The sequence below is a fragment of the Miscanthus floridulus genome, chromosome 17, assembly GCF_019320115.1.
Source record: "Miscanthus floridulus cultivar M001 chromosome 17, ASM1932011v1, whole genome shotgun sequence".
NCBI classification, from domain to species: domain Eukaryota; kingdom Viridiplantae; phylum Streptophyta; class Magnoliopsida; order Poales; family Poaceae; genus Miscanthus; species Miscanthus floridulus.
Genome location: NC_089596.1, coordinates 2,510,338 through 2,533,234, shown reverse-complemented (window position 1 = coordinate 2,533,234; position 22,897 = coordinate 2,510,338). Strand labels below are relative to the sequence as shown.

The 22,897-nt window shown below is 48.3% G+C and overlaps 2 protein-coding genes across 3 annotated transcripts; both read left to right on the top strand.

The window, feature by feature from the left end:
* Window positions 1–251: 251 nt before the first annotated feature.
* On the top strand, window positions 252–773 carry LOC136518332 (uncharacterized mitochondrial protein AtMg00810-like). The gene has a single exon (XM_066511982.1). The coding sequence runs from the start codon at window positions 252–254 to the stop codon at window positions 771–773; it is 522 nt and encodes a 173-aa protein (XP_066368079.1).
* Window positions 774–8,573: 7,800 nt separating this feature from the next.
* Window positions 8,574–19,063, top strand: LOC136518606 (probable WRKY transcription factor 14). 2 transcript variants are annotated; one of them, XM_066512278.1, is made up of 3 exons: window positions 8,574–9,207; window positions 15,599–15,745; window positions 18,377–19,063. In XM_066512278.1, exons 1-3 carry the CDS (start codon window positions 8,702–8,704, stop codon window positions 18,894–18,896), a joined length of 1,173 nt encoding a protein of 390 aa, XP_066368375.1. In that variant the 5' UTR covers window positions 8,574–8,701; the 3' UTR covers window positions 18,897–19,063. The 2 variants fall into 2 exon arrangements, with proteins under 2 accessions (XP_066368375.1, XP_066368376.1); XM_066512279.1 differs by having other exon boundaries at window positions 8,575–9,207; window positions 15,602–15,745.
* The last annotated feature ends 3,834 nt before the right edge of the window (window positions 19,064–22,897 follow it).

Below are 22,897 nucleotides of genomic sequence, written 5' to 3'. Positions count from 1 at the left end.
TGGTAGCAGTGAAGGACTGGCCCATCCATCACCTGGACATAAAATCGGCCTTCCTCAATGGCGAGCTGGCAGAGACGGTCTTCGTTAGATAACCTCCGGGTTTCGCCGTCAAGGGAGCGGAGCACAGGGTGCTCCAACTACGTAAGGTGCTCTATGGGCTACGGCAGGCCCCGCGAGCGTGGAACGCCAAGCTTGGCTCCACGCTAGGCGAGCTTGGGTTCACACAGTGCACAACCAAGCACGTGCTCTACATGTGGCGATGGGGGAAAGAGGAGCTCGTCGTCAGCATGTATGTGGATGACTTGATCGTCATCGGCGCGCGTGGGGAGGATATCGATAGCTTCAAGCACAAGATGGCGGCTCATTTTCGAATGAGCGATCTCGGCATGCTCTCCTACTACCTCGGCATCAAGGTAATACAGGGGAAGGAGGCACTCATGCTCGGTCAGAGCACGTACGCCTCGAAGCTATTGAAGCGGAGCGGCATAGTTGAGTGCAAGTCGTGCGTGACTTCGATGGAGGAGCGGCTAAAGCTAATGAAGGCCAGTACTACGGCGAAGGTAGATGCAATACTTTACCAGAGCATCGTCGGCGGTCTACACTACCTAGTCCACATGAGGCCGGACATTGCGTTCGCTATGGGCTACGTTAGCCGCTTCATAGAGGATCCTCGAGAGGATCACTGGGCTGCGGTGAAGCGGCTGTTGCGCTACGTCAAGGGGACGGTGGATCAGGGGATTGTCTTCCCCAAGACCAGCAAAAGTAGGCTATAGCTCACTGTGTTCAGTGATGCAGACATGGCGGGAGACTTTGACGGACGGCGAAGCACTTCTGGCGTGCTCGTCTTCCTCGGGTCAGCTCCAATCTCATGGCTGTCGCTGAAATAGAAGGTGGTGGCGCTATCCACGTGTGATGCAGAGTATGTGGCGGCAGCCACAACGGCGTGCCAAGCTATATGACTGCGTCAGCTGCTAGGCGAGCTGATCGATGTGGAAGCTCACCCACCAGCACTGATGGTGGACAGCCAGCCCGCCATCGCCCTCGTGAAGAATCTGGTTCTCCACGATCAAAGCAAGCACATCGACGTCAATTTCCACTTTCTCAGGGACTGTATCGATGGAGGCCAGATTGTCATCGAGTTCGTCGAAACTGGTCGGCAACTTACGGACGTCCTCACCAAGTCGCTCGGCCATCTTTGGCTCATGGAGCTGAAGAAAATGATCAGCATGGAGGGGGTTCAAAGGGTTAACAGCAGGATTAGGGGAAGAATTGTCAAGAAATCTGCTGCTCCCCTTATGTGAACGCACAACAAGGATAGGTGGTGCCGAAAAGGGCTCTCTACTGTTGCACTGTAGCAGCTGTAGGGGTAGGCACCTAATGGCTCTCCTGACGCACTGTAGCCACAGCAGGGGCATGCGCCAAAGTCATACCTGCTGTCACATTTAGTCACTGTAGCAGCATGTCAGTCTAACGTGTCTGTATACTAGGATTAGATAGGTAGAGTTGTATATATAGTTTGCCACTGCAACTCAGTAAAGAGAGCGAGTTTAGTTTGCCATCTCCTCTATAGAGCTCTGGCCAATGTTGGTGCTTGTGCTGTGTGTGTGTGCGCTATGTTCTCCCTCCCTTCTTCTACCTCTAGCCATAGTGTGTGGTCGACAACGACAGTGCGTGGTCGGCAACGGCGGTGAGTGGTCAACTCACTCGTGCCGGAGATCCAAGGGCTAACCGTGGCTCTATTGTTTTTTCCTCCTTCAAGGGCGCACATCTCTCTTGTTGTGGACTATATATTGGATGCGTATGGAGTATGCGCACATCATTATTTCTCTCCTGCTATGCATGTATCTCCATTCACATACCATGTACACAACAAAGAGCATGTGCCCTTAAAAGCATATTTTACTTTCTCCCTACGTCGTGGTGCATCGATCAGATATGGCAGAATATATATGGACCAAATGTGAGGATAATAGTAGCCATTGGTGCTAGAGAGTAGCAAGAGTGTGTATCATTTGAGCATCTTTGGTTGGTTCTTGGTCAAGTGGAAGTTAAAACTTGTTACTCTCGGTGATTGATATCATCTTGATGGTTTGGTGCTTCTTGAGGCTCAGTGATCTCCTTCTTGATGGTGATTGTTCTATATAAAAAAACTTATAAATTTGAAAGGTGTCAAAAATAGTTTATTTTGGTTTTCAAGTTTGGGTTCAAAATAATTCTGAAACTATAATTAAGAATAACATAGTTTAAAAACATTTTTCTAAAAGTACTTTCAAATGATCTTTAAAAGAATTTTCAAAACATAGTTTTAATGTTTTGTACATGTTTTAAAAAGATTTGAAAATATGTTTGAAAACTATTTTGTAAAAGGTCAAAAATGTCATGGGCCAAATCCACTTTTTTTTCTTTTTCATTTCAAACCAGGCCCCTTCGTACGCGGGCCAAAACTGGCGAGCCCATTCTTTCCCTCTAGGGTCGTCCTTCCTCCCCACCTAGGTCATCAGCCCACATCTAGTAGCAACTCGGATCCTCTCCCTCTCTGACCGATAGGTGGGCCAGCCTATCATCTCCTACCTCCAATCTATCCCTTCTTCCTCTCTTCTCCACCATTGTTGCACCCGAGCTCACAATCAAACGCCCCTTCCTTCAACCCCGCATCAATCCAACCACACCAACACACTCCACTAATGCCACTCTTCAATCTCCCTCCTTCAATCACGCTCGTAATGGCATTTAAACCGCAATGGCCGCTACTAGCACCATTAACGATGTTGAAGCCAAGCTCCACCCCGATCGTTCTTCTCGCTCTATGGCTCTACAAAGCAGCATAGGGCAATGCGTGCTCACCGCTTCCACCCCGATGCTCCACATGCCTCCCCGCCGCTCCAACAGGCCACATTTTTGCCATTACCGCCATTGCCAAGAGCTTCGCTCACCGCTCCGATGTCCCTACTCTAGCCCTCTCCTGCCCTAAATCCACCTTTATTGGATTCACAGCTGGACGACTAGTTCACCCTGCTACACTACTATAGAAATGGGCACCGCTGCACACTTATCACCGTTCTTTTCCCAGAACCAGCGATGAAAATGTTTCACCACCAGTTCGAGAGCCCAGGGGGTAGAGGGAGTGCCCAATTCAACCAACAGTGAAAAGTGTTTTCATCGTCAGGTCATCGTAAGATCCAGCATTGATAATTGGGGTCAATTTCACTATCGACCATGCGCCGAGCCAATGTCGAAAGTAGGGTACACCACCAGCCAAAATGACATGTGCACCACTTCGTTTTGAACCATCTGCAAAAAGAATACTATTTCACCATTGAATGAAAATTTGTTGTCCTAATCCTGACAATGAACATTGTTTTTACCACTGAATGGTAGGATGAAACGGTGGTGGAAATAGGGCTGACCTATGGACACTATTTATGGCCATTATGGGGGGCTTTTGGGCCGGCCTGGGAAAGACACTCTGAAAGGTCCTAATATGGTTAGAGGGGGGGGGATGAATAGCCTATTTAAAAATCTACAAATCAACTAGAGCAATTTGATTAGTATGACAAATAGCGAAATGCAAGCTTGCTCTAGCTCTACAAGGGTTGCAAGCCACCTATTCAACAATTCTAGTTGCAATGATTACTAGGCACACAACTTGCAATGTTACTACTCACTAAGAGCTCTCAATCTTGCTACTCTAAAGAGCTCCACTATATGAACTTAAAATAACAAAGCAAGCTCTCAATTCTAATTACACTAAAGAGCTTGCCACAACTGGTTTGCAAGAATATAAATGAGTGAGTAGGGTGATTATATCGCCGTGTAGAGGAGTGAACTAATCACAAGATGAATACTAAATCAATCACCGGGAGAATACCAAAGGGTAAGAGACAACCAATTTTTCTTCCGAGGTTCACGTGCTTGCCGGCACGCTAGTCCCCGTTGTGTCGACCAACACTTGGTGGTTCGGCGGCTAAGAGGTGTTGCACGAACCTCGTCCACACAATTGGACACCACAAGAACCTACCCACAAGTGAGGTAACTCAATGACATGAGCAATCCACTAGAGTTACCTTTCGGCTCTCTGCCGGGGAAGGCACAAGACCCCTCACAATCACCACGATCGGAGCTGGAGACAATCACCAACCTCCGCTCAACGATCCTCGCTGCTCCAAGCCATCTAGGTGGCGGCAACCACCAAGAGTAACAAATGAATCCCACAACAAAACACGAATGCCAAGTGCCACTAGATGTAATCACTCAAGCAATGCACTTGGATTCTCTCCCAATCTCACAATGATGATGAAACAATGAAGGAGATGAGTGGGAGGGCTTTGGCTAAGCTCATAAGGTTGCTATGTCAATGCAAATGGCCAAGAGAGTGAGCTTGAGCCGATCATGGGGCTTAAATAGAAGCCTCCACGAAATAGAGCCGTTGGGCTACTCACTGCACTGAACACGGGCCGACCGGATGCTTCGGTCAGATTGGCTAGACGCCGGACCCCAGCGTCCGGTCGTGCGATACACGCCACATGTCCCCTCTCTTCAAATACTGAGCGCCCAATCCCAACGGTTAAGTGATGACCGGACGCGCTGCTGCGAGGTGACTGGACGCTGGACCTCAATGTCCAGTCGTTTCCAGTAAGGTTCCATTCGCACAAAAGCACGACTGGATGCGTCCAATCATGCTTGACCGGACTCACCCAGCGTCCGGTCACTCAATGTCTCCACTTTGCACCACACGTCAGCGTACGTCAGCATTGACCGGATGCACCCAGCCAGCGTCTGGTCACTCTTCGCGCCAGTGTCCGGTCACAAGACTGAGACGCGTGCTCACTGCTGCTACTGATCGGACTCTGAACCCAGCGTCCGGTCACTGCTCCACCAGCGTCCGGTCACTCTGTGAACCCCTGTCTTTTCTGTATAGGGCACCGGTGAAGTTTCTAACCCTTGCTCAAATGTGCCAACCACCAAGTGTATCACCTTGTGCACATGTGTTAGCATATTTTCACAAGCATTTTCAAGGGTGTTAGCACTCCACTAGATCCAAAATGCATATGCAATGAGTTAGAGCATCTAATGACATTTTGATAACCGCATTTCAATACGAGTTTCACCCCTCTTAATAGTACGACTATCTAACCTAAATGTGATCACACTCACTAAGTGTCTTGATCACCGAAACAAAATGGCTCCTACTATTTATACCTTTGCCTTGAGCCTTTTGTTTTTCTCTTTCTTCTTTTCAAGTTCAAGCATTTTATCATCACCATGCCATCACCATTGTCATGATCTTCGCCATTGCTTCATCACTTGGAGTAGTGCTACCTATCTCATAATCACTTTGATAAGCTAGGTTAGCACTTAGGGTTACATCAATTAACCAAAATCAAACTAGAGCTTTCACACTCTTGTTTGATTGCTCGTCATTGGCATTTGTGAGGCAGCACGACTATTCAGTCACACACACTCAAAACTTTGTGCCCATGGAGTGTCACGAACATTCATCCTCATAGACACTGGGAACCGAAGAGGCGCTCACAATTTGTGTACAAATAGACGCGATCTACCCTATGCAAACCTGCACTCTCCTTTTCTGCTCCAAATTCGTATACACCAAAGCAAAATTCCACTCGAACCATGAAAGGTTTCAAGCTGCCCGACAATGACTCAAGTGAGGAAGGATCAAAGATCAGAACTATGGGAGAGTGACGGTGAGGCAAGCTCAAGCGAAGACAGTCCACCTAGTTCTCCCTAGATGACAGATAACAAGTAGTTCTATGGTAAGGTGGTGAGGGACGAGGAGGAGGAGGTGGAGGAGGTGGAGGAGGATGACGATGTGCCTCTAGCAAAGAGGCACAGGGATCCTCCGACTGTGAGGATTCTAATTAGTTTAATTTATTTGCAATCTAGGAGCATGAAATGATCTTAGTGTTCATCAATCTATGTATTGAATTAAAGATTATGTGTAATGTGTGTCTTAACAAATTGTTTGGGTTGCCTCTCTATTTATTAGCTTACTATCCATCGTCATTAACTCGCCTCAATGTCTAGAGAAGTGTAATTGCTAACAATTGCCATAAGATACGATGATTGCGCCGACAAAATTCGTCACTTCGTACGTTCACTGTCACTCATACCACCTGCTTGATCCTAAGCAATCTCGGCCGTCCGTGTCTCATATATCACGAGAGGACACGGTAACTCGATTCGCCCGGCCTCTCTTCCCTGAATCCCCAATTCGCTCCCCGCATCTTTCACGAGAGGACCAAGTGACGTCAGGACTGACCAACATGTGGGATTTCACCATTCTCTATACCAACCCAGTCGTCTCGGTTATGTAAGATTAGGTTGGGGCTCCCTTTCTTCTTCTGAGCACCTTAAACCTGCATAGCTCCTTGAGATCTCTCTCCCCCCATTTGTGACTGCTATTGCAAACATTTGAGTCCTTGGTGCTCAAGAACATGATCAAACACCCCTAACTAGATGTATGGCATATTGCATGAACCAGTATAATTCCTTATTCTCCGAGTGCTAAGCTTCGTAAATTCACTAGCTCACGATATGAAACCTCGACAATATCCTTATTGCAATTAAATGAAATAAATCCAAGGTAAAAAGTTAAGTCCTAGGTGGAATAAATTTATAATTATGCATGATAAATTGACAAGAGATTGACTAATTAGATTAACTGGATGTCTATTGTGTGTACTTGTTATAAGATTGACGGAAGTGGAAGGCGCCATGTACTCCCTTGGTTTCAAATTATCTCTTTTAGTTTCCGTATTACTCGATTTGTAGAAAATACGTGCAACATTTATATCTCTAAATAAATTTATTAAAAAACTAGATTAAAGATCTTTCCAATGATATTACTTATGTACCATAAATATTAATATTTTTTAATATATGTTTTATTAAAGTTATTTCTTGGGGAACGAAAACAATAGATATTTTGGGACGGAACAAGTATATACGCTCTGGGATTTTGTTTGTTTTCATGGCCATTGCGTCAAAAGCTGCATGCTTGCTCCTCCCTGCAAAACCCAGAGATTGCTGTGTTGTGTGAGAGAGAAAGAGATCGAGGCAGACAGGCAGGCAGGCATGCAGCCCAGACAAGAGAGTGAGGAGTGAGAGGACGCGTGCATCGCTAGCTAATTGGCTGCAAGGTACGTTACGTCTACCGTGCCCAATTGTTATCGCAAATAGACGCAACCAGCAAAAGCAAAGATTTACCTACTACTACACACACCTCCCTCTCTCTCTCTATCATAAGTGCCACCATGTCCCTGTCCTCTTGTCGTCTTCCGCTCTCTCTCTCTCCTCCATCAACGAAAGGAGTAGTGAGGATGAAGGAGAGACAGAAAAAAGGGCATCATCATCAGCATCACTGGTCCTTCTAGGGTGACTGCTGCTTGTTGTTAGCAGCGATCGAGCTAAGCCAGCGAGATGGATGGATCATGGTCATGGATGGTTGAAAAGCTAGCTCCTTTCCTCTTCTCGCGCACATCTGATTTAGAATCTAGCTAGTGGTGCTAGCGTCGTCGTGGACGGAACTGTGGACCTGTACATGGTGCAATATGCAATAAGGTGGTGTTTACATCCAGAATGTAAAGTTTTTGGGTGGATGTTACATGAGGTGTTGCATGTGGTGTTCGAATACTAATAAAAAATTCGAATACTAATAAAAAAATAAATTACAGAATCCGTCAGTAAACCACGAGACAAATGTATTAAGCCTAATTAATTCATCATTAGCATATATGTTACTGTAGCACTTTTATTGTTAAATCATGGCTAATTAGGCTTAAAAGATTCATCTTGCAAGGTAGTCGTAATTTGTGCAATTAATTATTTTTAGTCTATATTTAATACTCTATGCATGTGTTCAAATATTTAATATGATAGAGCGTAAAGTTTTAACGAAGGAACTACACAAAGGTAAGTTGCACACAATTGGCGTCAACAGTCGCCGGAGCTGTAGAAGGTGTCCAAATAAATACATATCGCTTGAGCTATTTTTTAGCCATAGAATAACATGCAACATTTCAGTACAATTATCCGCATAAGCCACGGTGTTGGTCTTCGGCCTACCTACGTGTGGCTCTGAAACGACGCAGGCACACACTCTTATATACTGCTAGAATCTAAAAAACATCCCATCCGGTCATTTAATATCGTTCGTCTCTTAGCTTAAGGCTCCCTTTGTACCGCTCCGAGACGTTTCAGCTCCCGCACTGTTCATGCACTGTTGCGTATCAGGGAGAAGCAAGAAATTCGAGCTTCACCGGCTCCATGAACAGTAGCCATGCTACAGTGAGAGGGAAAGGTGGGAAGAGAAAAACAGCTTCGATCTACAGTGTTGCTACACTGTATGAACAGTATCCGTGTCAGTACGTCAGCCAGAGCCGGAGCGGCCTAGAGCCATACCAAACGGCGCCTAGCATATATAGCTTCATGGAGTATATATACAACTATGCAGCCCGCGTGTGTGTGAGAGAGAGGGAGAGAGAAAAAGGTTATTATGGGCAGCATAGCATGATAGTAGTATATAGCATCCATCCAGTGTGTGTGCGTGCGTATGACTGTATGTCCATTGACTGCTAGCTCCAGCGCCAACCACAGGGGTGTGTGTTGCCGTGTTGGCGAGCTAGCTAGGTAGTAATAGAGCGAGCTGCTAGTGGAAAGTAGAAAGAGTGAGCACACCACTATGGACATAGCGGAGGAGACCGTCGCCGGCACTGCAGCTCAGGGCGACCTCGCCGAGGTTGTGGCCCGTGCTGGTGCAATGGCCATGGCCGCTGCGGCGAGTCACCACCGGCGGCCGCCCTCTCCCTTTCCCTCTACTGCAGCAGCAGATCACAGTCACATCGTGTCGAGGGCTGCGGGCCAGATCATGGTCATCCCTGCTGCTTGTTACGACGAGGAGCAGGAGCCACGGCCTGCTGCTGCTTGCTCTGACGCGGTCATGTTCGACGCGCCGTCGTCGGCGATGGTCGTCAATCCATACCAGCTGTCTTCATCTGCAGCCACGGCGCCGCCGCCGCACGGTGGGTACTGGCTGCCGCCGCAACAGATCTCCCAGCACGCCTGCTACGGCCTCGACGTGGCCATGGGAGGCGCTGCCACCGCCGATGCCGATGGCGACGAGCCCATAATGATGGGGATCTCTCCAGTCACTCCTCCACCGCCTTCTCATCATCAAATCATGAAGAGGTTAATTGACTGGGAAAGCTAGTGCTTGCTCTATATTTCGTGGCTTGATTTCTTTAATTTTTGGATCGATAACTGTTGCCTCCTTCTTCCTTTCTCGATCGATGCATCCTTTTCAACTAACTCTTAGGATCTCGCGTGATTGATTTTCCATGCCTCTCTCAGTCTGTCTGTCTATCTATCTATCCCTTGCCTTTTCTACGGTTACTTTCGTGATAATTCATGGCTGTTTTTGCTCTCTGGTTGCCGCAGTTTACTCATAGCTGCACGACGACCCTTTTCAGCTGCCGTTTACTTTTGATGCGTATGTTAGCCCACAGCGTTCCCCCCGTAGGTGAGTGAACCATTCATCGGTCTTACCGATCACAGTTGAGCACGGCTGAGACCATCCGACCATATACATTATGATTCGAGGTTGGAGAAGAGGGAAAACAGAGCATACACACGCAGTACAAGACACCAGTGTTAGCCGAAGCTCTGTATGTGAGATAATAAATCTGAACTCTTTTTACTGAGTTGTTGTAGTAGTTTATTTATACAACTTTATCCATATAGCCCTAATACAGCCCACATGCTGTAACAGTAACTAGATAACATATAGGGCTGACTCTGCGCCGGGCTGACTCTGCGCCGGTCTCTGCATGTGGCTACAGTGCAACAGATGAGCCGTGCGGCGTCTGCACCTGCAGCGGCTACAATATCACAAAAGGAGGCCTTTTGGCGCCGTCTTCCCTTGCTGTGTTCAAACAAGCAAAGCAATAGTTTATTCTAACAATTCTTTCTCTAAACCTACTGCTATCCCTTGTACCTTCTTCATGTCGATCACCTCCTTCAGCTTCGTGAGTGAAAGACGTCCGAGCGGCTTGATGAGGACGTCCGCGGGTTGCTGACCAGTTTCGACGATCTCGATGACGATCTGCCCTCCATCGACACAGTCCCTGAGGAAGTGGAACTTCACGTCGATATGTTTGCTCCGATCGTGCAGAACCGGATTCTTCGCGAGGGCGATGGTGGGCTGGTTGTCCACCATCAATGCTGGTGGGTGAGCTTCCACGCCGGTCAGCTCGCCCAACAGTCGACGTAGCCATACAACTTTGGCACGCCACTGTGGCTGTCGTTACGTACTCTGCCTGACACGTAGATAGGACCACCACCTTCTGTTTCAGTGACAGCCATAAAATTAGGGCCGACCCGAGGAAGACGAGCACGCCAGAGGTGCTCCGTCGTCCGTCGATGTCCCCCGCCATGTCTGCATCGCTAAACACAGTGAGCTACAGCCTACTCCCATTGGTCTTTGGGAAGATGATCCTATGATCTACCGTTCCCTTGACGTAGCGTAGTAGCCGCTTCACCGTAGCCCAGTGATCCTATCTAGGATCCTCCATGAAGCGACTGACATAGCCCACGACGAACGCAATGTTCGGCCTCGTGTGGACTAGGTAGCGTAGACCGCCGACGATGCTTCGGTAGAGTGTTGCATCTACCTTCGCCGCGGTGCTGGCCTTTGTTAGCTTCAGCCGGTCCTCCATCGGAGTCACGTATGGCTTGACTCAGCCATGCCGCTCCTCTCCAATAGCTTAGAGGCATACGCGCTCTGACCGAGCGTGAGTTTCTCCTTCCCCTGTCTCACCTCGATGTCGAGGTAATAGCATAGTGCGTCGAGATCGCTCATTCGAAAATGAGCCACCATCTTGCACTTGAAGCTGTTGATGTCCTCCATGCGTGCGTCGATGACGATCAAGTCATCGACATACAAGCCGATGACGAGCTCCTCCTTCCCCGTCGCCGCTTGTAGAGCACGTGCTCGATTGCGCACCGTTGAAACCCAAGATCGCCCAGCGTGGCATCAAGCTTGGCGTTCCATGCTTATGGGGCCTACCACAGCCCGTAGAGTGCCTTACGTAGTCGGAGCACCCTGTGCTCCTCTCCGTTGATGGCGAAACCTGGAGGTTGTCTGACGAAGACCGTGTCCGCCAGCTCGCCATTGAGGAAGGCCGATTTAACATCTAAGTAATGGACGCGTCAGTCCTTTACTGCTGCAAAAGCTAGTAGCAAACGGACCAACTCCATGCGCGCTACTAGCGTAAAGACCTCCTCGAAGTCTATGCCCTCGCGCTGAACAAAGTCTCGGGCGACGAGACGCGCCTTGTGCTTGACAATGACGCTGAGCTCATCCCACTTGACCTTGTACACCCACTTCAGGTTGATTGGACGACATCCTGGAGGTGGATCGACGAGCTGCCATGTCTCGTTTTCTTCGATCACCTTCATCTGCTCCAACATCACCCGTCGCCAGTTTCCGTCCCGCTCGGCCAGCACAAACATGGGTGGTTCATCTACGCTGATGAGCAGCAGCTCTTGATCATTGAGCAGCCGACCAGCCAGTGCTGAGGGTCCTGTGCCATCGACGATGTCGTCCAGCCTGCGGAACCGCACCTCCTCACCTTTGTGGAAGGCATCCACGAACTCAGTGATGTCACTTGAAGGTGAGGCAAACTCGATCGGCGTCGATGGAGTTCCCTGTTCTACCGGAGTGCTCGGCACAGCACCTAGAGTGCTTGGCACCCTGGTTGTAGTGCTCGACACTACTTCTTGATAGCTCGTCACTACTCCTGCAGTGTTCGGCACCACTGTAGGAGCGCTCAACCTCAGTTTGGAGTGGTCGGTACCACTGCAGGACCTCTTGGCTCCCCCATGGGAGTGCTTGGCACCCGTCCTGGAGTGGTCGCTACCACTACAGAACCTCCTGGTGCCACTCCTGGCATGCTCAGCATCCCTCCAGGAGTGCTCGGCACTCCTCCCTAAGTGCTTGGCATCTCTCCCGAAGTGCTCGGCACTGCCCCAGGAGTGCTCGGCTCTACCGCTGGAGTGCTCGGCACCCCTTCTGGAGTGCTCGGCACCTCTTCCCCAGCATCTCCACCACCGTGGATGACTAGGTGCTCGACGATGAAGGTGCCGGTGAAGCCACCCGCTTCCCCCGTGCTTGGACTGCTCTAGTCCCAAGCTGCCTTCTCGTCGAACACGACATCGCACGAGACAAGCACCTTGTCTCCGCGTGGGTCATAGAGCCAGTACGCCTTGGTACCCTCCGCGTAGCCTAGGAACACAATGGGTGTGCTCCTATCCTCTAGCTTGGTGAGGTTCGGCTTCATCTTCCTGATGTGGCCGATGCAGCCAAATGTCCAAAGGAAGGACACGCTCGGCTTGCGCCCATACCAAGCTTCGAACGATGTCTTGCCTATCAGGGCCTTGGTCGGAGTGCGGTTTAGGATAAACACCACTGTGGTCACCACCTCCCCCCATAACCTTGTCGGCATGCCTTTGGCCTCCATCATGGATCGGGCCATGCCGACCACCGTCTGGTTCTGTCTCTCCACCACGCCATTCTGTTGTGGCGAGTACGGCGTGGTGTGGTGTCGCTCCACACCCTGATCTACGTAGTACACAGCGAACTCCACCGAAGTGAATTCATCGCCGCAATCAGTCCTCAGCACGCGGAGCTTCTTGCCGCTCTCGGCCTCCGCGCATGTCTTGAACTTTTTGATCACCGCCGCCGCTTTGTCCTTGCTCGTTAGGAGTTGTAGCCACATGTAGCGAGTACAATCATCCACGAGCAGGAGAAAGTACCACCGACCACCATTTGTAGCTGGCGTAATCGGCCCGCAGAGGTCGCCGTGGACGAGCTCGAGAGCATCCTTTGCGCGATACTTGGCCACCTTTGCGAATGGTAGCCTCCTCTGCTTCTCGGGCAGGCAGCTGTCACATAGCTCACCTCCATGCTTGATGTGGGGTAGCCCTCGGACCATCTTCTCTAGCCGACCAAGCGCGTCGAAGCTGAGATGTTTGAACCGGGCATGCCACATGGTTCCTTGATGTGCCTTGCCGCCAGACACACCGGCTGCTCTACCTTCAGGTTGAGCAGGTATAACCGGTTCAGGGACCTCTTCACCTTGGCAAGAAGTCGCTGCTCTCAGTCCCTGATCCTAAGGACTTCGTCTTTGATTAGTACCTCACTACCATGCTTATCCAGCTGACCAATGCTAGAACGTAGCTGTGGGATGTAATATACATTCGTTAGCGTGCGGTGCTCCCTGTTCTGACACCTGAAGATGATGGTGTCACGCCCTTGGATAGCCACCCTTGAGCCATCACCAAATTTCACTGTACCGGTAACATCGTCGTCGAGCTCGGAGAAGGATGCCTTGGAGCCCGTCATGTGGTTGCTGGCACCAGAGTCCAGATACCACTGATGCTCCTGGTCGGCGCCCACACGTTCGAGGTGGACTTGGGCGCGTGGTTCGTCGAGGTTGATAGTCTTCAGGGCCTTCCTAGGTCCTTCCACCGTTGTCGCCTCTTCCCTCTCTTTGGCCTCGACGTCGTGCAGTGCACAGAACGTCGCCATCAGGATAGTGGCCTCATCTTCATCATCAGCTTGCGTCAAATGAGCCTCAACCTTCTTCTCCTACTTGCGATTTGGGCACTCCTATGCCCAATGGCCCATCTTCCCACAGCACCGACAGACGTTGGCGTCGATCTGCTTCTTCTTGTCCGAAGAAGTCTTGCCGCGGCGCTTGCCATCGCCACCACGACTAGAGGAGGCTGTCTTCCCGAAGTTCCTCCGAGCAGCCCACTCCTCTTCCGTCAGCAACAGTTTGCCGCTGTCCTTTGTTGCTGTCGCCTGTTCCATGCGCTCGTCCACCACCCGCAGACGGCCTATCACATCCTCATTGGTGAGGGTGGACAAGTCCAGCATCGTCTCTATGGAGAGAGCGATCTGGATGTACTTTGCTGGCACAGAGTGGAGGTACTTGGAGACCGCCTCCTCTTCGTCGATGGTGATGCCATGGCTCTTCAGCTTGCTGATGAGCGTCTGCAGGTGAAGGGAGAAGTCCTCCACCGTTTCACCATCTTTGAACTTGAGGATGGCATACTCCTGCTTTAGAAGCTGGGCCATCGCCTTCTTTGCGCGGTCGGAACCGACGCGCATCGCCGCAATAGCCTCCCACGTCTCCTTAGCAGAGCTCTTCGTCCCCAATGGCTCCCTATACTCTATCGGTACAGCAGCGATGATAGCCTCCAACGCTGACATGTCATCTTCCTCATTGTCGGTGTCCTTATCAACAACATTCCAGAGCCGTCGGGCTCTGAACTTGACCTTCATGGTCACCGACCACTCTTCATAGTTGGTGCGAGTCAGCGTCAGCCAACTGATGCCGCTGACCTCCCGCACCGTGCAAACAACGACCTCCGATCGTGGCTGGGCAGCCATAGCGGTGCCACTACTGTTGTCCATCTCCGAACCGTCCGTTATCGTCAGCGGTTAGTCTGGCGACGACGCTCGTACAACTCTGATACCACTTGTTAGCCCACAGGATCACCGGCTCAGGTGAGTAAACCACTCACCAGTCTTGCCGACCACGGTCGAGCACGACCGAAGCTGTCCGACCACACATACTATGGCTCGAGGTTGAAGAAGAGGGAGAATAGAGCATACACACAGTACAAGACACCAACGTTGGTCGAAGCCCTATATGGGAGATGGTAAATCTGAACTCTCTTTACTGAGTTGCCCTGGTAGTCTATTTATACAATTCTATCCATCTAGCCTTAGTACAGCCCACATGCTATAACAGTAACTAATTAATATACAGCGCTGACTCTGCGCCGACCTCTGCATGTGGCTACAGTGCTGCAGGTGAGCCGTGCGGCGCCTACACCTGCAGCGGCTACGATATCACAGCAGGGGACCTTTCGGCGTCGACTTTTTTTTTTTGCTATGTTCACACAAGAAAAGTAGTAGTTTATTCTAACAACGTATTTGGTTAGCTGTAGGCTGTCAGTCAAAACATGCTTTGCATTGGGATGATGTGACTCGAAGCTGATTTCAATTCGACTGTTCATTTTTGACAAAACGGCGCATAGTTGTATTAACCCCTTTGTCTCTGCATATGCCTATACTTTATATAATATATTTCTTTGGGATTTGGTTATTCAGAGTACGACTAAGCTAGTTGACTTAAATTCATTCTTCGTCATTTGATGCTGGTTGGATTTTTTTTTCCTTCTGCAATAGTTCTATTCCTTCCCCATTGCTTCTTCCTAGTTTCTTTTCTTTTGAGAGAGGGGCTCTGGCGAGCTAGCAGGCACCAGCTGCAAACTCGGGCATCCAGATCCTCTCCCAGTGGTAGCTTATTAACATATAAGTTGTCAGGTTACTTTGTGTTGATCTCTGATAAACCAAGTTTGCCAAATTGATCAGATCGAGTTTATTTCCCTCTCGACTCTTAATTAGCTTATGCATCATGGTTCCAAATTATACTTTTGGAAATTCATATATAAATGATTCTAAAATTAAATAATTGCAGAACCTTTTGCGTATATACTTAATTTGCAGCAGAAAGAACGAGGTGAAGAAGGTGGTGTGTATCCCGGCGCTACCGCCGGCGAGCAGCAGGCCTGGAGGAGGAGAGGTGATTCCTTCTGATCTTTGGGCGTGGAGGAAATACGGCCAGAAACCCATCAAGGGCTCGCCTTACCCAAGGTGCCTACCCACCTTTTTTTTTCATTTTTTCTTTTAATTTGTTATTGGCAATGCAAATAATAAACAAGCACTTAATAATGATCCAATATAATTAATACTTATCAACATCAGATCTCTTTCTTTGCCTTCTTTTTCTGAAAAGGATTGCATCAGTCTCTTTTTGTTGCACAGGTACACGGTGTAGAGAGAGATGTAACATAAAAAATTAATGTTTCCACATTTCATTAATAATATGCACTGCTCATATGTGCAGGTATACCATAGCAAGTCAACCGAAACCATGCATGGTCATCTTCGATAGAGACCGCTCCAATATTCCCTGATAAGAACTGAATTAATTGGTCCAGCAAATAGGCATTTTGATATTGTTTCAGAGAAAAAACATATTAATTCATTCATAGCTCCCTCTTGATCTAATTAAGTAATTACTTTCTACTATACCTTTTCAACTATAGTATACTACAAGAAATAGTTAGTTGTATATATAAAGAATCTATCGTGCAGGTTTAATTATATACTTCTTACTAATATCTATTTATTAGATGAATAAACCTCGTCCTCGATTAGGTTGATCGCCCCTTCACTTAAGGTCACCACAAAGAGACTGTAGTATAGGCAATTAATCCAGGGGTACTTGCTCTTAAAGTGGGTTTCATAGGGCAATTTGGCAGACTAAGCCCTTGTTTAGTTCCACTCCAACTTCCAAAAAGTTGCTACAGTACCTGTCACATCGAATGTTTGCGGCCCGTGCATGGAGCATTAAATGTAGACGAAAAGAAAAACTAATTGCACAGTTTGGTGGGAAATTGCGAGACGAACGTTTTGAGCCTAATTAGTCCATGTTTGAACACTATTTGCCAAATAAAAACGAACGTGCTACAGTAGCTCCAAAATCCAAATTTCTCCAACTAAACAAGGGCTAACAATATATAAGATGACAATCACTGTTGATTTCATCATCACTCTTTTTGATCAGTTACATCCATCTATTTTCCCTATTTAGTATATGCATCAAATTAAGATAGGTTTATGCATATTTAATGCACAACTAATTAACTTCTGGTGCTACTAAAAAATCCAGTCCAAGTTTATGGCCCAATGTCCAATTATATTGCTAATTTGAATGTATGTGGCAGACAAGATATATAACTTTGCATTTTTAATAGGCCAATTATGTGTGCCTCATAGCCTCTACTAGTTTGTTCTCTGTCTCACTTGGATGCCCTAGTTTGCTTCCACCAATTTGTCTAATTGTGCAAAGTATGTGAATTTCATAAGATTTAATAAGATGATTACATGAGACAGACGAACCTTGTCTCCATTTTATTTATAAAAAGGATGGTTCATAGCAAATTAAAATGTCTGAAAACTAAGGATAGCCATTGGCCCTGTTCTACGGCACTACTTCAACAGTACTTTTTAGCGAACGAACAATATTTCTCCCTCACAACAAATTAACATAAGGTAAATTTCAGCGAGGGAGTGATTATGTTTAGCTGAAACCAAGAATAACCAGAACCAGAAACTCTCTTTGCTAGGTTTCCTATATTCTTCTAAAGATTGTACATTCCCTTAAAGTTTTTTTGGTACAATGATATGATAAACTGCCTAGCGTCAAATCCCTACTGTTTGCTGTCAAAAGTGGTCGTGTGATTCATACATTCAAACTTGTTTATTCTTCTAGTTTAGTTTAACATTGTTTTTGAGAAAAAAATATTTGTTCATCAAAGACCGGCTAGCTAGCCCATGCGTATATTTTAATCGGCAATACAACTGAGATTTCAAATGGGGTTATCATAGTGAAAGTATATCTTCACCTAACAAATTTCTTTGCTCATATATTCCATAAACTTACTGTGGTGGTTTAGAAGTCAAATATGTTTTTTCTTTTTTAATGTTCCTCCACTAATATTATTCTATATTTTTTCAGAGGTATATGACAGCTATCCAAATAAATAACGAAAATACTCAGTCACAGACATAAGTAAGCTAGCAACCAATTATTTAGGATAGAGTAAAATTTCCATCAATCTACATGCCTGAGCTGTATATATGTTTTCATGGTTTTACCTCATATTCTATGCCATCTAAAATTTCATCAAATCCTTTATACATTATAGGGCCTACAGACCTTGATACAGAATCAAAGATTATATTAAGGGCCTGTTTGGTAGGGCTCTGGCTCCTCTGAAAATGGCTCCGGCTCTGGCTCCTCTGAAGGAGCAGCTCATCTGGAGGAGCTGAAGCCGTTTTGAAAAACGTTTGGCAAAACGGCTCCTTCGCACTAGACGACGTGAACCCACAGCAAGGAGCCGCGCGAAGCTCGTTTTTAAGGCTTCTCCTGCGCAGGCAAAAAATGGCTCCGTCTCTCCATGCGGAGCCCTTTCCAAAACAGGCGTTTGATACAGCTCCTGCAGGAGCCGGAGCTAAAGCCCCTGCAGGAGCCCTGCCAAAGAGGCTCTAATTATGTGCTAGTTTTATAGACGCCGGCATGATTATTGATGCATATATATTGTCTAAAATCTGAAATATCAATCCCTTATCCCAATATTCATTAATTCACTGGAAAATTTCTAAGTATATTTATTTCCAAATGGCTGTGACTAAGTGAAACTTTATTTTACTTTGCAGAGGTTACTACAGATGCAGCAGCTCAAAGGGGTGTATGGCGAGGAAGCAAGTAGAGCGCAGCCGCAGTGACCCGAACATGCTAGTGATCACCTACACGTCAGAACACAACCACCCTTGGCCAATGCAACGCAATGTACTTGCTGGGTACTCGAGGCCTCACACTCACATGTCCAACTGCAAGAAGAAGAACAGCTGCAGGGTTGAACCGACGAGTTCATGGCCAACATCATCATCATCAAAGAATGGCAACTACTCCGAGCATAATGCAGTCCCCAGTAGCAACATCGAGTGTCAGCAGCAAATGACAAACATGATGGAAGATAATGCAGCTGGGTATGTTGCCTACGCCATCGACACTCTTCATGAGGAGGGTATTGCGATGCATCAGCCGATCAATTGCAATAGCATCCAACCTTCAGATGAGGTTTTCGCAGAGCTGGAGGAATTGGAGCCTAGTAATAATCCTGTGAATGCAAACATCTACTCTAGGGGGGTAAGTTATGAGTGGCAAAAGTTCTAATCTATCAGGCTCAAGGTATAAGGAAGGCTACAATACATATGGCATAAATGCTTTGATGAAAAATAGGTTACAATTATGCACAAATTTTACTTAATTAATTGCTGTGACAGATCATAATATATACCTTTGTGCTTATGATTAATTCAAGATAAGGTATATTTAAAGAATGAGAAAATAAATATATGTGTTTAAGATTTTGTTGCCTACATAAAAATTTCCACAATTCTATAGATCATATTTATTACTAGCACCCAATGTTATTCTAAATGGTCGGTCATCCTTTGTTTAGTGCGGTCGATAGAATATCGTCGGCAATTCTCCGAGGGGTATCCCACGAACATAGATTGAACGACAAAGATACATGTAATCAAGAACAAGAAGGCAACAGAGACACATGAGTTAGACAGGTTCAGGCCGTCAGTATGACGTAATACCTTACTCCTATGGTCTATTAGATTGTATTGGCTATCGTATGATATTGCGTGAGTTTGGAGGGGGTTCCTGCCCACCTTATATAGTCCCTGGGGCGCAACCCATGTGGTCTGCCGTGGGTATCCGGAGTCGTACCCCCACAGCTAGTCCCCGAGCATCTTGTACCTGTTGTGCAACGCCGTCTTGAGCTTGTCCGAGCAGGTGCGAACAAAGCCGAGTAGTCAAACTCATGGTCCGACCACCGTGATCAGTTGCCGAGCAGTTGTGAGCAGTCGTCGAGTAGCGTAAACCATCGTCGAGCAGAGTGAACCATCGCCGAGCAGCGTGAACCGTCGCCGAGCAGTGTGACCCAAGTATGGCTTGCCATAAGGGTGTAAGGAGCTCAAGTTCAGAATCGATTTTTTTTTCGCAATGGACTAAGTGTGCCTACTTAGAGTCTGACCACAAGAAAGAGAGATAGTCTTCTTCAGCTTCAAGAGGCACGGAGTCTTCCAGATTAAAGCAAACACACTTACCGCGAGGTGAAGTGCGCCCACTTAGTCTCCGAGCCTGATAGTAGGCGACGTAGTCACGTGGGGCCAGGATCCAAAGTAGAAGAAAAGTAGAAGACCAGCCGAGCAGGCAGCCAGTTCCCGGGCGTAGCCCCGAGATGAGAAAAAGCACATTCATCGCAAGGTGAAGTGTGCCCACTTAGTCCCCGAGCCTGACAGTAGGTGACGTAGTCACGTGGTGCTAGGGTTAGAAACAACAATCATCAGAAGAAGGTTCCTAGTGCGGTGAGGAACCAAGTCATATTGCTGACGTAGTCCCCGAGCCACAAGAGGAAATCTTGGAGAAAACAAATCGCGGAGAAAATATTGGAGTAATGGTTGTACAGTAGTAATTACTGAGCCATAAGGGTTGGCAAAGAAATCGGTGAATATTCAGTGAACAGTAACAAATTACGGAGACAAATGGATGATACGGGCCACGGTTGCGCGAAAGCCCAGGTAACGGCCCACCATGCTGTCGCAGAGAATACAGAGAGGCACAAATCGTGGGAGCAGTTTCCCAGAAACCCTCGAATGTGAAAGGTGGGGGAGTGCTTTATAACTGCACCGTCGCACCCCGCGCTCCCACCTTTGCCACTTTGCCATTTGATCTTCCTCCTGAGCCGTCACATTCCAGATTCATATCCACGCGCGCTTCCGCCACTAGCCCCAATCCGGATATGAGAGATGGCGCCGAAGAGGGGAGCTGCGAACCCAAAGAAGGTGAGCGCGGGAGCCAGCCGTGACGAAGAGTGGGTGCCGTCATGCACGGGGGAGACAGAGCTCAACAGATTGGTGGAGGCGGGCGTTCTTCCTGACCATGTCACTGCAGGATGGCGGCCGACCCTTGGTGAGCCCTACCCAATGCCTCATACCGATGAAGCTGTAGTATTTGAGGACTACTTTTGGCACGGATTAGGATTTCCTGTTCATCCGTTCTTGAGGGATTTGTTGGAGGTCTAGAGAGTCAGTCTGTGCAACCTCCGCCCAAACACCATATTGCACATATCTATCTTCATCCATTTTTGTGAGGCGTATCTTGGAATCCTTCCCCACTTCAACCTCTTCCATCACTTGTTCTGGCTGAAGAAAGGCGGCGGTGGTTCCAAGGTGGTCAGCGGAGTGTACCTTCAGCTGCGCGATGGAATGGTGGGCGAGTACCTTACTATGCCGTTAAGCACGTCGCTGAAGGGGTGGAACACCAGGTGGTTCTACATGAAGTGGAGCCATCCTGCCATCCACTACGATGCTGACCACATCCTGGAGAGCCAGAAAAGCTGATCGAAGAGGCCAAGCAGTGCTGATATGGAGCAAGTGAGGGAGCTCCTCAGCCTAATAAAGAGAGTGAAGACCAACGGTGGACTAGTGGTGGCGAGCTTCATAGTGCGCCATGTCCAGCCCTGCAAGGAGAGGGCCCACGTAGGCTATGACTTCAAGGGCGACACCGACGGCACCTGGGAGAGGACGGAGATGCTGTCGAGGGACGATATGCAAGAGCGAGCTGCAGAGCTATCTGCTCCATTTGCCTCGTTCAACATGTCAGGGCAGATGAGACCCTTTAACTGCAAGAATCTGCCTCCTTAGGTAAACATCCCAATTGTTTGTTCCTGATGCTTTGTACCCTTAATCATTGCTGAGTAGTGGACTGATTTACTTATGAAAAGATCCATTCACAAGAAAGAGCGGTGTACTTCTTAGGCGTACCAAGAGGCGATTGGCCGTAGGCAGTGGATGCCTGGCCACCAACGCAACCTAAGGAAGGTGTCGTTAGTGTCTCGTCGGAGTCCGAAGGCGCCAACGCTGGTCAAACGGAGAATACCCCCCGGTGTCAGAGAAAGTTTAGGGGAAGAGGGCCGCGATAGATGAGCCAGCCCTAAAGAAGAGAAAGACGGCGGGTGCTGTCCCGCGCAAGCCGGGTGACATCTCGCTTGGCAACGACGAGACCACTCAGACGCAGAGCGCAGCGATGTCCGAGTGGTTGGATGACGATGAAGTGCCAGTAGCCCCTCCACCGAGCACTAAGGCGCCTCCATGCAACATGTGTGCGGAGGAGCAATCGAAGGGATGGGAGCAGCAGGTGACGGGAGTCACAGAGCGAAAGGAGGAGGCGAGGCCGATGACGGATGTCACAAGATCTCTACCCCAGGGCATAGGAGTCGACCCTAGGGCCATGCCTGGGGGCTTGGGTAGGTAGCGTTGGTTTAGGAAAGTGTACCGGCAGGCCAACACGTAAGTATCCTTGCCTTGGAGTCATTTTGTTGTCGTATCCTTATCTTTTTTGGTGACTGACAAGCTGATCTATACGAAGGATCTGACCCTGCCCATCTAGACTGACGAATAGCCAAGGGCTGGTCCCAGAGGGGAGGCAACACTGGCAGACCGCGTCTCAGAGTACCTAGGTGCTTGGCGGCCTACGAAAGAGTCAACCGCCGCTACCGATGTACTTGGCGGCGGTGAACGGTTGGCACCGATGGTGGACGGGTCGACAGCGATGCCCGAGGTAGCGGTGGACACCACCGGGACCTCAGGAGTAGAGGCTAGAGTTGTCGACGCTATGTCGGAGTCTAGAGCGGAGAAACCTACAGTGCTGGAGGAGCAGACGGTGCACCCTAAAGCGTCAAATGGCATGGTCGGACATGCTGTCCGACCACGGAGCCCCCTGGTGGTGCCTCCATCTATGGAGGAAGAGGAGGAGGTGGATGATATCTTCGAAGAGCTCGACTGCTTTCTTTGTAGTGGACAAAACAAGCGGTTTGTATTCGATCCACTTAGAGAACTTGTTAATGGCGACGTACACGTACCGAAAACCACCTGGAGCTGGCTTGAAGGGCCCGATCATATCCAGTCCCTAGCATGTGAAGGGCCAGGAAGCTGGGATGGTCTATAGTTCTTGTGCCGGCAAGTGTATTTGCTTGGCAAAAAATTGGCAACCCTCACAACGTCGGATGAGGTCTTCTGCATTGGAGATAGCCGTGGGCTAGTAAAAACTAGCTTGGAAAGCTTTGCTGACCAGGTTTCTCAAGGCCATGTGGTTGCTGC